Below are 14,097 nucleotides of genomic sequence, written 5' to 3' on the forward strand. Positions count from 1 at the left end.
CCTTTTTTCTCGCACTGCATTCTGTACCACAGATTGTGAGCTGTGTTTCCAGGTGCATTGACCTTGTGCATAATGCAGGATAAGCAGAGAATTAGACTCTGTTGGTTGTGATGGTTTTCTTATCAGGAAGTTATCATCTATAATTTCTAGACACAGACAGATGGAAGCAACCTGAGACCACCAGAATATTTTCAAGAACAAAATCTTCCACTGTAACAGATTTCTTTTTCTTCTTTTTTTTTTTTTTTTTGTCTTCTTTCCCTTGCTCAGGTGTTTAAGCATTTGCTCATAGCTATTTTCTTGTCTGATTTGATGTTCTGTAAAAAAGCCATTTCTGATGCATCTCTTAAGCTGTTAAATTATCAACCTTCCAGGTGCTGCTCTGCTGAACTATTTGTAATTTTAAAGCTTTTGATCCTATGTACCATTCCCTCGCTTCTTTGTGAGGGGTCATGAGAGCCAGAGGGCTCACTATCTCAGAATATAAATGTAATGTGAGGATGTTTTTAGCCAAGACAGCTAGATCACTAACACAGGGTGCCAACTGTATCTAGAAACCATTTTTTTTCTTTGTTTTACAGACAATGCTACAGCAGTTAAGCAATCCCGGTATAGGATTATCATTCAGGATGCTGCCAATGGGGGACATGCATGCCCAGACACCTTGTATGAAGAAAGAGAATGTGAAGATATTCCCATCTGTCCAGTGTATAGGTAAAAAGCATTAGCTTTGAATCAGCTTCTTGCTAGTGGGTTTCCAGTTCTCTAGAAATTAATCTTGTTGGATCATCCTGCACAATTTTCACAAGAAAATGACAGCGCACTGGAAAATGCCAGGTTATAACAATAATGTGAATAGTAAAAACAATATATGAGTAGAAAATTTTGAAAAATATGTAAAAGTAGAGATCAAGTTGGAGCTTTGAAATTATCTGGCTTCATCAGAATGAGCACCAATAGACAGCTCCTGAAAATGGTAACTTCAGGGTCTGAAGTGTTTAAGGATAGTTTTACTGGGAACTCCCCCCTCAATGTACCTAAAAATCAATGCAAGCTATTTTGGTACCACAGGCACTCAACTGCCTTAATCATAATTGTATGCTTATTGCAGAAACAGTCTTCTCCCCTGATGCTCTCACTCCAGTGAATAATATGCACTTTAAAAAATTCTGATTAGACAAATAGTACAATAGGGCAATTACTCACCACTCTCATTAAAATTCTATGACCCATCTGTTATACAATGTTAGTAAATAGAAATGTGTTATATCTTTGCATATAAATCTTCAAACCACGCATCCTGTAGCCCATGGACCCAGAGCAGAGCAGGCAACTGACAAAGCAGGAGCTGAAACATTCAGCTCTGCAAGGCACTGTACTGCACAGCACTATGGAAAACTACTGTCTTGCATTCCTGGCTGACACACGTCATGGCACAGACAGCAGATTGTGTAAAGCATCAGTCGTGCAAGAATGGGGTTGCAGGAAGAGAACCTGATTTCAAAGCTCACTGAAACTGCTGTTTATTTTGTGACATTGAGTTATTCCCCCCCAAAATAAGAAAAGGAAATATGGTGGAAGGATGGTGTGGCTTTCTAGAAGGTGAACCTTACATCTGAATTTCAGTTCACAATATATCATCATCTGTATCTCAGCTTTCAGAAGTTTTTGTCTGGATATATTAATTTTTTTCCAGTTTTAGCTACTTAATTGTTGACCTTTTCCTCTCGCAGGTGGAAGACCCATCGATGGAGTAACTGTATACTGGTACCAGATTCAGTGAGACAGGGTGTGCTGGGATATAACGAGGCGTGTGGACATGGTTTGCAGTCAAGGGGTAAGCTTTCTCCATGCAACCTCAAAATATTTAAGGTGATGGAGGGTGACGTTTAAGAAGGGTCTTTACAATTTTACAGTAGCCCATTTGGAAACAGTGACTGAAGCACTTCAAGTGTAAAATAAAGTGTTTTGGGAAGTGGATTCATTATATAGCTTTGCTGCTGTACTGAAAGCTAAAGTACCAGTAACATGATAGTTTACTAGGAGTACAGGGATGGATTTATGCTGGGTATTCATGTGTCCTTGCCGTAAGTACCCTTGTTCTTCTGCCTAAAGATGAAGTGTGTGGGCTTTGAAAGAACTATCTATCTATAGATCTCTGTGAAGTAATCCATTCTTGGCACTAAAAATGGAAAGGATAATTTCCTCATGATTTAAAATTTTGCTAATAATTTGCCTGAGGCCTGATTTTTATTAGGACTATTCGAGGAGTTCAGTGTGGGTAAAGGCTTTGGGCTCCTGCCCTTTGTGTGATTAAGCACTTGGAAAATACAGTGATCCAATTGTCTGAACAAAAGTGTTAAGAAGAATTTCACTATTCAGAGTATGTGATTGGAGTCTGTAGCAGTTCCTGCAGATGGCTTGAGATTTGACTGTTATCAGTCTGCTGAAAAATCTAATAAAACCTTTAACAAAAGGTTATTTTTATTGAAAAAAGATTACTATACAGGTATGCTAACTGAAGAAACTTGACATAATAATTTACTCCTTCACAAGGTTAGAAACTATTCTTTAAAGATGAACTGAATTTCTTACATAATCTGGAAACAAAGGAAAAGAAAGAGAAGCCCTGACAGTATGTGGGCTGCATCTGAAAGAAGAAATGTTTTAAACTAAAACTCAAAGGAGTAAATAACTTTAACTAGGTTTTGACCACAAGCCTATCCACAATGTTTTCAAAGAGAACTCTGTAAATTGAGATGTCATAAAATGCATTCCTGAATCTCCATGTGAAGGGAAGATAATCTTTATGCTTCAGTAAGTGCCTGAACTTTTTATTAATCTTACTCTGACAGAATTTGAAGCATAATAGAAAAGTATTTTGCTTATTTTTGCTCTGTGGAGAACTCTCCAGCAATTAAGAAGGCTATGTAGTATTTTGGGGTAATCATGGGAAAGGAATCTCACAGCCTGGTTGGTTTAAGCAAATTTTCCTTCAGTGCCAGGTTCGCTTTTTATAATTAGCTGAAGTTTTCACAACAGCTCCGATTTTCATAATTGTGTGATGTGATAGAACCAATCTGCTAGGCACTACTGAGGATGAATGAAGTTTCAGGAAAATGAGTTTTCAGATGAAATGCATGGAAGATTTCTGAGACATCTCAAAATAAGAAAACTCCTACAAACAAGAGGAGTGATGTCCGTGGAGAACGCGGCTGAATCCAAGCTGCTAACTGATGAAGTTGCTTCTGAAAAACAAGCTGATAGATTTTCAGTGATTCTGCACCTTATCTGTAAAAGTGTTCAGTAAAAGAAACTTTCAAAAATATTATGTTTAAACCTTGCCTTGCTACCTGAACTCTTCAAGAGCAGCTAGCATGTGTGAAGAGATGCTGTGTTAACTAACTGTCACAGAGCAGCCATTTAGCCAAAGGTGGCAGCTGCTTACACACCTTGCAGGATGTCTTCCAGCATGTAGACCTCAGCGCTGGAGGACTTCTGAACTTATCATCCTTCACCATGAAGGCAGCCTTTGGAGGTTTTTTGAAATAATGTATAAAGCAAGTCCAGAGAGTTGGCTTTGTTCAACCTGGAAAATGGGAGTGGGGATGCAGTTGCACTCCTTCCAGAAGGGCCTAATGACGTAACAGAAGATAATGATCATAAGTTGTCCCAGATTGCCTAGGAAAAATCCCAGATTGCCTAGGAAGGCTGTAGGTGCATTGGAGATGCTTAAAACTCAATTGAATAAGGCCCTGAGCAATCTTTCCCAACTCTTAGGTCCGTCCTGCTTTGAGAAGGCATTGGACCTCCAGATGTCCCTTCCACCCCAAGTTATGTAGTATGATTGTGTGTGTCTATAGAATTCTTTTGAGGATAAACTGTGCCATCAGTGTAAGAACTCTAGGTGCTGTCCTGATTTATGCTGTCCTTCAATATTCATGTATCCTACAACATTTTGCGTTTGAGGTATCACCAGTATTCTACACAGTAACTGGCTTGCATAGTGTGTCAGGGTCTTTAGCTAGTAAATGCTTATTCTTCAAAGAGTGTTTATATGAATTTACCCAATTCTTTTTTTACTACACACCAGCTGTTACCCTTTTAGCACTGAAGATAATCAGCCATAGAACATCCGCTTTAGAATTTGTTTCTTCTTCTGCTGTCCATGTCCTGACTGTCATGTAAATAAGAGGATTTCAGTTTTCAGTGACTGTCAGGTCTGTCCAATTATAAAGGCATTTAATTAATATCAATGATTTCTAAAGAAAGAAAGTGTGTATGTGTATATGTTTATAATATATTTAAAATATTTAGAACTATGGCTCTGCTGAGGGAAAAAGAAGTCTGAAATGGCTTTCAAGCTCCATTCTTAGGGTAGATTCAGAGATAGATACTTACAGATCTTGTTCCATGAGTGTTTTCACTCAAATGGCACATGTAACATGCTGAAGATACTGGGATTTATCTGAGTAATGAACAAAATAGCCAAAGAGACGATGCCTCTCTGAAGCTGCAGTTTTCACAGCTTTATCTTGGAATGATGTTGCACTAATTAAAACAGCCTTTCATTTTGTATATCACCTTCGGTAGACTAACTTATTCAGAAAAAAAGGCAGGCAGGTAAGAGGAAAATAGTGTTTAGAGCTAAGAAAAATACTTGTTATTTATACTTCATTAAGGCATTATTTGCAAAAGAACGTGAGATGGGGCACTTGAGAATAAAACAGGGCGGGGATATTACTGTTGCTTGACAGTGACATAGACAACATTTCTAACAATAAATGAAGAGCTTTACAAGCTTTTCTATTGCTATATAGCTGTCATTTTCCTCGACAAGTGACTAATTTACTAGAAGGTGTCAAGACTGTGAGAAAATTGCTTCTGTTTCAGATGCCCTTTGGTGACTTTACTGTTCTCTGATGTTTGTGATGGAAGATCCTCCAGAAATGACCTCTCTCTTCAGTGCTGACATGATCAGCCATCTTAGACATGCACATTTTTTTGGGGAAAAAAATGTGTTGCTCATTACAAGGGATTGTTAACATTTAATTAGTGAATGGAAAGCCTGCTTTAAGCAAGTGTCTTTGAAGGCTGCTTCAAAAGCCATTGGATAAAGTAAAAGGACACGTATTAAAGACCAGACTGATGTAATGAGGCTTGGCTTTAAAAAATAGTCTTGGAAATACCTGACAACATGCTTATGAAAAAAGTAGTTACTTTCCAAAAGCAGGGAGAAGCTGCAGCAATGGAATATGTCATATCTTATTTTCTCCTGCTCCTGCCACATCTTAACAGTGATTCATTTGAGGGATTTGACCATATCTCTGCCCATTAAAAGAAGGGATATGTCCATCTCTGAGCTGTAAGTCTCCATTGGAAGAATATAGAAGTGCAATGACACAAAACAGCAAATTAATACAAAAGCAAATATTCTTAGAGAATAATTTGATTTATGTACAGTAAAACAACAAAACCACCAATGTCATAATGAGAAACTACTACTCTGCTATGGGAGAAATGCACCCTCCCTGGCTTACCTGAGGTGACAGGGTGGACCAACACTGGATAGCCTCCTCGTGCATCTTAGTAGAACATTTTTTTTGGTATTCTGTACTGTCAGACCATGTATGATCTATTTCTTTTGTCCGTTAACAAGGTTGTAAATTCATACCACATGGGATTTGCTGAGATAGTTGTTGATATAGATATAATCTATTTCAGTGCAACAGTTGATATATGAATTGACAGTGAAAAATTGGGAATGCAGGAACCACTGGGCTTGAGGAATTTAGGATTCCTTTCTCCTCCTTTGCAGGTTTCTGCAAACTCATTTGGAGTTTCTGTGGTAGCTATAGGAATGTTGCAAATGAGTCTGGTTGTAGCCTGAGATGCAGATCAGAAACTTATCATTAGGAGAAAAAAAACAAACAGTAACAGTCTGCCATGTAAATCTTTACTGGTGTGTTTAAATGCAGGGATTGTTCCAGTAAAATCTTATCTAAAATACAGGTGGAACTGTGATTACAAACATAATTTGTAATAAATTAGTGACTAAGTTAACATTTGTTCCAAACTAAGTAAGATGAAAGGATGAATTTTGACATTGCCTGTTAACACTGCGACTACAAAACTATTTTAAAGAGGTGTCCTTTATATATATTATCCACCGTACTATCAGTCTGGAACACAGTAATGGCCATATACATTACTCTTGTTTCTACTGAAATTATTTTGTGGTAATCTATTTATAATGAGATGTGCCATCAGAAAAGCATCAGTGTTACCATTGTTTTGCTTGTCAGATAGTCACCCAACAGTTCTTACTCCCTGTTTTGTAGGCGGTTAATATAACCGCTGATGCATCAATTGGAATTTGAAGTGCGAGGTGCTGCAGAATGCTTTTGCGTAGAAATACCAATTTGGGGAAGTACATATTGGAATCCTTTTATAATTTACAGGCTGCAGGCAATGTGGTATCCTAAAGTTTGCAGCGGGTATGTTTATGATGGTAAACATGGCAAAACCATGGACTACTTGAGTTAGATGGCGATATTTTATGAGCAGTGGTTTGTGATTCAGTCCTGCCTGTGCATAAATCTGTCCAGCTGATAGTGGCTTACCTGTAATCAGTAGCTCCCTCCAACGTTGGCTTTACCTGGTAGGACACTGGCACCTTGAGCCTTATCACCCAGATACTGGGTGATACTGAGAGTTTGTTAGGTTTGTCAGTTTTTTTTTTATATTATTATTATTATTATTTATTAATTTATTTATTTATTTATTTTTATTTTTTATTTTTTTCCTGATGAGGCTGGTCTAGGGACCCAATGGTAATCGATGGTTGTGGGGAAATCACTGGGAGTGTGGACTCTGGAGCACAGCAAGCAGAACGTGAGTGGTCTTGGCCAACATCACTGTCTGGAAGACACCTGCTTGTCAGCTGGTAGCACTGATAGCATATAGCTGAGGGAGAAATAATTGCCAGGATACGGACAGGAGCTGGGTCTTGTTAGTGATATATTTGAAAAGGTTTGTGAAGTGAAGCCTGCCTGGGATCAACATTCAGGGGTAGTCTTTCCAGGATGCTATCAGTTGCGTCTCTCTGCAACTTCACCAATGTAGCCGTTCTGCATCATACTGCAAATTCATACAGTACTTGTTATCTGTATTTTCATTTCCTTGTCACTGATATTGCAATTTGCAGCTTACAAACACATCGGGAGTAATAAGGTGATAAGAAGCAACCAAAATAGAATAGATTTACTATTATTTGTTCTTGATAATCTGATTTCTTTCCTTGGCAAGGCAGCTTGCTGAGGGTTGGCAGTAAGGTAAGTGGAAGGCAGGACGGATAATATTCCCTTGACTTTAGGAAGACTTTGAGTCCAGTCCTACATGATAGTCTCCCAGAGGCTATTCAAGTTCAGAAATTCAAGTTGGATAAATTGGAGAATGCTCTGAAATCAGTATGACCTAGGGAAATGCACTATGAGGTGGTTGTGCAAAAATAAGTTCAAAGCTCTGTTATCAGCTGTTTGCTGTCAACCAGAAACCAACAGTTTGCTGTCAACCATTTCAGATGTTATCCCACCTGGCACACATACTCTTGGCTGTCTTCACTGTTTTCACTAACAGCGTGTATAATGAAATAGAGAATACAATTATAACACATCTGAGTAATCACAAATTGCAGATTGTGAATACTTTGAACTGCAAGCCAAAAAATTCAAGTTGGATAAGTTTGAGAATGCTCTGAAATCGGTAAAGTGAAATTTTCATTAAAGAAAAAAATACGTAGCAGTTACACTGTGTAGAAAGACAGGCAGCAGCGCTGCAGAGGTGAGTGTCAAATTGAGTTATGGACTGTGAGTTAGTAGCATTATACTGTTGTAAAGAAAAAAAAAAAAGTACACATCATTAAATCATCTATTTCTTACATTTTATTTCTTATCTCCAGCCTCCTGAAATTGATTTTTCTAATTCCTATAATAGAATATTTTAGCAGGTAATCCTCACTCTTATTTCTGTTCAGTAATGTTTTCTGCTACTGTATATGATGACAAACAATTAAGATCAAATACAAACATCAAACCTTTTCTTAATTAATTCTAATTCCTTGTTTACCAACAGAATCAGAATAGATTAGGAATTTTATTTTTCTTCCAAAGCATCCAACTTCCATTCATCAGAAAAAGACATTTATGAGTCTAAACTCTGGTGAATATTAGTGAATGATTTTAAGTCTCTTGAATTTAATGAAAATTTGCCCTTGATTTTACACTTGAAAATTATTTACAGTATTTGTGAACTGTGCATGAGCTGTGCACAGGAATTCAGAATTTGAGAGATTTATCATGACAATATGGATGGTTTACTACATAAATCTGGGTTGTTTGTATCTAATTTCTACCAGTTTACCTTTATGGTCTGATCTTTAAAATATTTCCCAAAGTCTGTGTTTAATTCTGGATTTGATAGTAGTTTCATACAAAAATGTGTGATAATGTTTCACAAAGAGGAAAAGGAAAAATTGAGGAGATATTAATACAAAAAAAAAAAAACTCAAAATCTTTTGGATAAGCTGTATGTATGCATTCCTAGCCTACAATAGTAGAATGAGGAAAGTTTCCACTCACAGGCAGGTTTTTGATGGGATATATCTGAGTTTTGGCTCAAATAGAGCCAAATTGGGTTAGAATTGACCAGTAGCAGAGAGAAAAGGGCAGATGTTGACTATGTGAGATGTGGTGGATAAATCACTCTGGGCATTTGTGGCTGACTTAGAGATTTCTGCAGTTTAATTTTGAGTTCTAAAATCACATACTTGTGTAGAGATCGTCCTGAACCCCTTTCTGAAATCCTGATGACTTAGGAGAGTTGCCTGTGTAAATATTTGCATGGCTTTATTGAAGGCCGCAGCAGGTAAAGTAATAGTTTGGGGAACTTAAATTAGTCCTTGTATTGTATTACATACCACTGATTTCCAGGTAATGTTTTCTTGTAGACCAATTTTTATTTTGGACTTAGTTGATAGGACAATGGGTAGAAAGACTGATACCGATTTTCCAGTGACAAGTTGCTGACAAGAGAATGATAGTGGACTACTCTCCTTTTTTATGGGAGATGTCAGCAGACATCACAAGACACTTAAAACAGTGCTACTATATTTCAGTCTGGGTCTGGTCCAGCTTCCATCTCAGGTATATCTACTGTAAGAGTATTTCACGGGCAGTAGGAGAATTGGCATGACCTTACTTTATAGATGCTAACTAATGGCATGAGAGACTCCAACTCATTCTGTCACTGTAGTCTTATGCCAGCAAAACATAAAAACTAAGGAGACTCTTATGAGAATTTGTCCTGACAGTAATCTACAGTGCAACATTTTATCCAAAGGCAATTCAGTATTCTGTAGACTTTCCATAAAATAAAGATGATGAAGTCTGCATCAAATAAATTATATGTATTTGATTTCCTTCAAAAATAGGACGATATATTCTACCCTGTACAAGGAAACAAGTAGGCTTTCTAGCTTAACTCTGTACTGTTCCTATCTGATAAACAAAACAGGAATATCAGCATCTTAGTACCACATGCAGCATTTATTTTCTGGAAAAAAAAAAAAAAAAAAAAAAGGAAAGAAAAAAAGTCATGATAAGTAGAAAAGTCTTTTGAAGCCAGAAGGCATAAACACTGAAAATGTATATTACAAGCCATGTACCAATAGAGGGATTGTTAAAAGATCAAAATAATGAGAAGTAAAGTAGAGGAACATCAAAGCTTTCCAGGCTATGTATTTCTGCCTTGATTAGGAGGAAGGAGGGAAGAAGGGGGAAAAGAAGGCTTTAGATCAATAGGAAATGGCCCAATCACCTCAAAGTCAAAGGCAGCACCATTCAAATGTGTACAATTTACAAGAATTGCTAGAGCATCTCAATCATAAAAGTCCCAAATGATCTGACAGTACTCACACCATATTTAGCAGGTACACATAAAGAGTCAAGATCATCTTATCTGAAGGAAACTCCTTTTAAAATGTAAGGGTAGATAGATTTTCATTTTGTCTTTCATCCCTCTGATTAAGTTCAGCTCTCTTTGGTCCTCCTAAGATTTCTTTCATCTAGTGTGTAGTCTCTATGATCTAAGAAACTATCTTTGGTGAAAGTCATTTTTGGGGTCTGTTTTTTAAATGATGAATTGTCATTAAACAGAGTATAGCAGATGAAAGTGGTCCAAGGAGAACCAAACTGTGCTGAGACTTACTCAGGAGGATGAAAGACATAATGAGAGACATAATGAAGAGCAATCTCTTCCTCCAACTGGAGACAGGCCCTTCCAATTACAACTTGTTTCAGCATCATCTTCCATTGATTTAAAATTCAGGCTATGAACTGTTGATTCAGACTTTTCATACAAACCCGAGAAACTTCTATCATATGAACAGTAGGCCTGGGTAGTCACACTTCTTGTTTTGTGCAGAGGGTGTTATAAACCATAACTGAAACCTTTCTGAGACCATAGATTGTTTGTAAGTAGAGCTGATTGTGCAGCTTTGTCTGCTACTGTTCAAAAATACAGGAGCCATTTTGCTCTAAAGCTCTGTGTTTTGGTGACTTAGAACTTGAAACAAGAGGGTTTATAATCCTTCATATTTTATACGAGCTCATGTAACTGTCACTGCAACTAGTTATAATTTTTATTTATTTATTTATTTATTTATTTTCCATGTTCTTCCTAGTCTCTTTGTCTCTTCTGTGTTTGGTATACTGCAGTTCCATGAGTTAACCCTGCAGTGTGTAAAATATTTCACTTTATTGGTGATTTTCAGTTAAATTGAATTATCCTTTGTTCATGAGACAACTGAGTCCATTTTGGTCACCTTTTGTGTTTGCTATTTTATATAGCACTTTCATGTCCCTCTTGCTCACATCCATGCTGTAGACAGTCCCATTCTGTACTGATACAGATCTACTTTTGCTTTTATAAATTTTTAATTTCCTTCTTGTTATGGTTATGCTATTTACAGATCCAAAGATAGTTCATGCTAAAGCCATTCTGGTTCACATGAAAAGTGTTAAAAATTCGTCTGAGCTGCCCATGATAAGATCCACCTTCTCTGGAAATGACCTGAAGGAGAACTTTTCTTCAAATAGGCTCTTTAAACTGGAGACCTCAAAGCATGACCAAAAAGTTTATTAAAAAGCTTTTATGCTCTTAGTTGTTGGAAAAACATTAGAGATGCTCTTCTCTGAGCCATTACTGGAATAATGTCATCTTGTCCATAATGATCTCAGTCAAGTGGAATAACAAGTTCTAGAAATTCCAGAGACATTATGTGGGAGGATAAAGACAGGATATTTATTATCTTACAGTATACAGGATACACAGATATCCTGGCACACAGGATACTTAGTTTGGTATTTATTTTACCTAGTTGAAGAAATGGTTGGTTCTGGGTTGAAATGCTGATGCTACTTATGTCAATGAAATATTAGAGGACTTTGTCAGTTTTGTGGGAAACAAAACAAAAAACAAGCAAAAACCAACCAACTAACCAATAAACAAACAAATAAAAAACAACAACTATAGGTGAAAGGAAAAATAGAGATGTTGAAAGGAATGGCAAATTTTATTCTTGGCAGATATTGTTTGTTGTCACGCTGCTAAAGTTTGGCCTAAGTATTTTTTTTTTCAGAGAAGCTGAGTAAAAGTTGCATTTTGCATTTCTGCATCAAATGTAAATGCAAGTTGCATTTCTACATCAGTTAGAAAACACTTCTTATTAGAAATTATTGTCAGATTTCATTAAATAATTAAACTATGGTATTGAACATGAATATTAGAATCCTAATTGACAGAGCTCATTAGTGTCGCATACTGTAAATCTTCAAGCACGAGATATGTTAATAGTGACATGCCACAAAGGTGCAAAATGACTCCTGATGTCACGTTCATTGAATGTGAACTTGTGTATTTATGTTACTCCCGCATCTTCAGGTCTGCAATTGAGGTTTTAGACATGATTTCTTCAGTTTCAGAATACATGAATAACCCTGGCTTAAACTGCCTTTCAAACATCCCACAACCTTACTGTCAAACAGGTGCAGTAAAATGGCAGTATGGCGACTGGAAGTGACGAGAACACTTCTGAAACGCTTGCACCCACGCAAATATTTCAAGTAACTGTGAAGTAGTCGGTATTTCCTACATTTTCTTTACACATCCAGTGCTGCTCTTTTCTCTTGGCACCATTTCTAAAGATGCTCATGTCACTGTTCTGCCTGACCTGGAAAGAGAATTAACTGATTTTTTTTTTTTTTTTTTTTTTTTTTTTTAAAGTAGCCTTTCTATATTAAGATGAGAAATAGTGGTTTCTAGTACATAGGGAATTTCCATTGGCATAGAAGTTTTCTTTAATGTTCAAAAATATATTAAAAAAATCTAAGCACTTTTTAATACTATTTGATTATTGCAGCATTAATGCTTCTGAGCATTCTTCCTGTTCAAAACAGTCCCTTCTTCCGTTTCATTAACAGTATTGTCATTGAATTGCTTCTCAAAGGATTCAGAAGAAGATTCACTCTTCCTAATATTATAATAAATCAAAAGAAACTTCATCCAAAAAATTGGAATTCCTCTGGAATAAAATTACTACACAAGAAAAAGCCATCTCTATATTTTGATGGCAATAGATAGTAATGAAAAAATGTCATCTCCTAACAAAGATTTTTCTAAAGTCAATTTTTTTTTCCTGGCAGCCACTGTTTTTGCCTAGTGCGTGAAGCATTTATTAAAGGATTTCTGATATTGGCTTTGTGAAATAAGGAAGGTATGGAATAATGTATTCTGATATTTTGCAGGTTTTTCCCAAAGTAGGGTATTTTGTAATGTCAAATTTGGATCTCGAATGTGAAGTCTTGTAGAAAATGTGACTTCTTACCACTTTTCTGGGCAATTCTAACATCAGTACTGTCGTTCCTTCTTGACAGTCCCCAGAAATTTCCGTCCTGTGATCATATATTTATTTTCTTTGATATGTGCCCCAAGGTGATGGAAATTTCTTCAAGTTATCTCCTTTCTGCTATCTCTTGGATATTAACTTTCTGTATCTTTGTTTCTATCCCAGTGTTTGTGTTGGCAAAAGAAACGCTTGAACTAGAGTCATGCTATATGAGGGAATCTAACCAACCTATTAAAATGTAATAGGGTTGTCGGAGGCCATCTACTTCAGCATTTGTTTAATCCAGGGTGAAGTAGATCAGCATGTCCTCAAGGGATGTATTACGTGACAGGGCTGCACTCCCAGCTGCTGTCGTGTGATAAGAATATGTGGGCTTCCATAGCCTTTGCCCTCGCTGACCACAAGCCTTCACTGCTGGCTTATTTTGTTCTTTCTGCTCTGAGATGACAACTTAATAATAAGTACTTATTAACGGTTTTTGAGAAAATCACAAGAATCGGTCTGAAATTCTGAGCAGATATGCGTAGACGTTAACTGCTGACAGGTCCTGAAGGATTTAACTCTTCTGTTGCATTCCGACCCCACAGCATGAGATGCGGTCGTGACACATGTCGTCATTGGGTCATATTGGGGCATTTATTTCATTCATTGAGGCAAATCAGACGTACTGTGTTTGTGAGAAGTTGCTTTGACCATCAGGTGCTTTGCAGTTCCACTTTGAAATGATCAGGTAATGGAGCACACAAAAATCTCTGCCTGCAGGATGGATGGGTTTTGTGCAGGCTGCATTGCTGGTGAAGTTGCATGTGAACAAACCTCCAAACAAACAGGAAATACATTTGTGCTTTAAAATAAATAGATATCTTCAGTGCGTAGTTTCACGGAGTATAAATTTTCATGTAATCTAAGCACATCTGCTCATAATAATTAACTTCTGTGGCATATGAAAGGAAAAGCTACATCAGCTCTCTGGTATGATGAGAATGGATTGCTTGCTGCCTGTTCATCATAATGATTAATTGTAGCATTTATATGAAAATGGCTGCTCTTTATTCATTTTTGTTTTTAGATCATGTACCTTGCTTTTTTAAAATCTTATTTAAATGTAAATATTCTGAAAAATCTGGTATGAA

General features: G+C 36.8%; 1 protein-coding gene across 3 annotated transcripts in view; it reads left to right on the top strand.

Moving 5' to 3' along the window:
* Window positions 1–14,097, top strand: part of THSD7B (thrombospondin type 1 domain containing 7B) — a 309,975-nt gene that overhangs the window by 176,671 nt on the left and 119,207 nt on the right. For all 3 annotated transcript variants that reach the window (XM_035331980.1, XM_035331981.1, XM_035331983.1), the window contains exons 12-13: window positions 582–714; window positions 1,734–1,837. In XM_035331980.1, coding sequence (XP_035187871.1) covers window positions 582–714; window positions 1,734–1,837 — 237 coding nt within the window. The remainder of the gene's footprint in view (window positions 1–581; window positions 715–1,733; window positions 1,838–14,097) is intronic.

Source organism: Oxyura jamaicensis, chromosome 7 (genome assembly GCF_011077185.1).
Source record: "Oxyura jamaicensis isolate SHBP4307 breed ruddy duck chromosome 7, BPBGC_Ojam_1.0, whole genome shotgun sequence".
Classification (NCBI taxonomy): Eukaryota; Metazoa; Chordata; class Aves; order Anseriformes; family Anatidae; genus Oxyura; species Oxyura jamaicensis.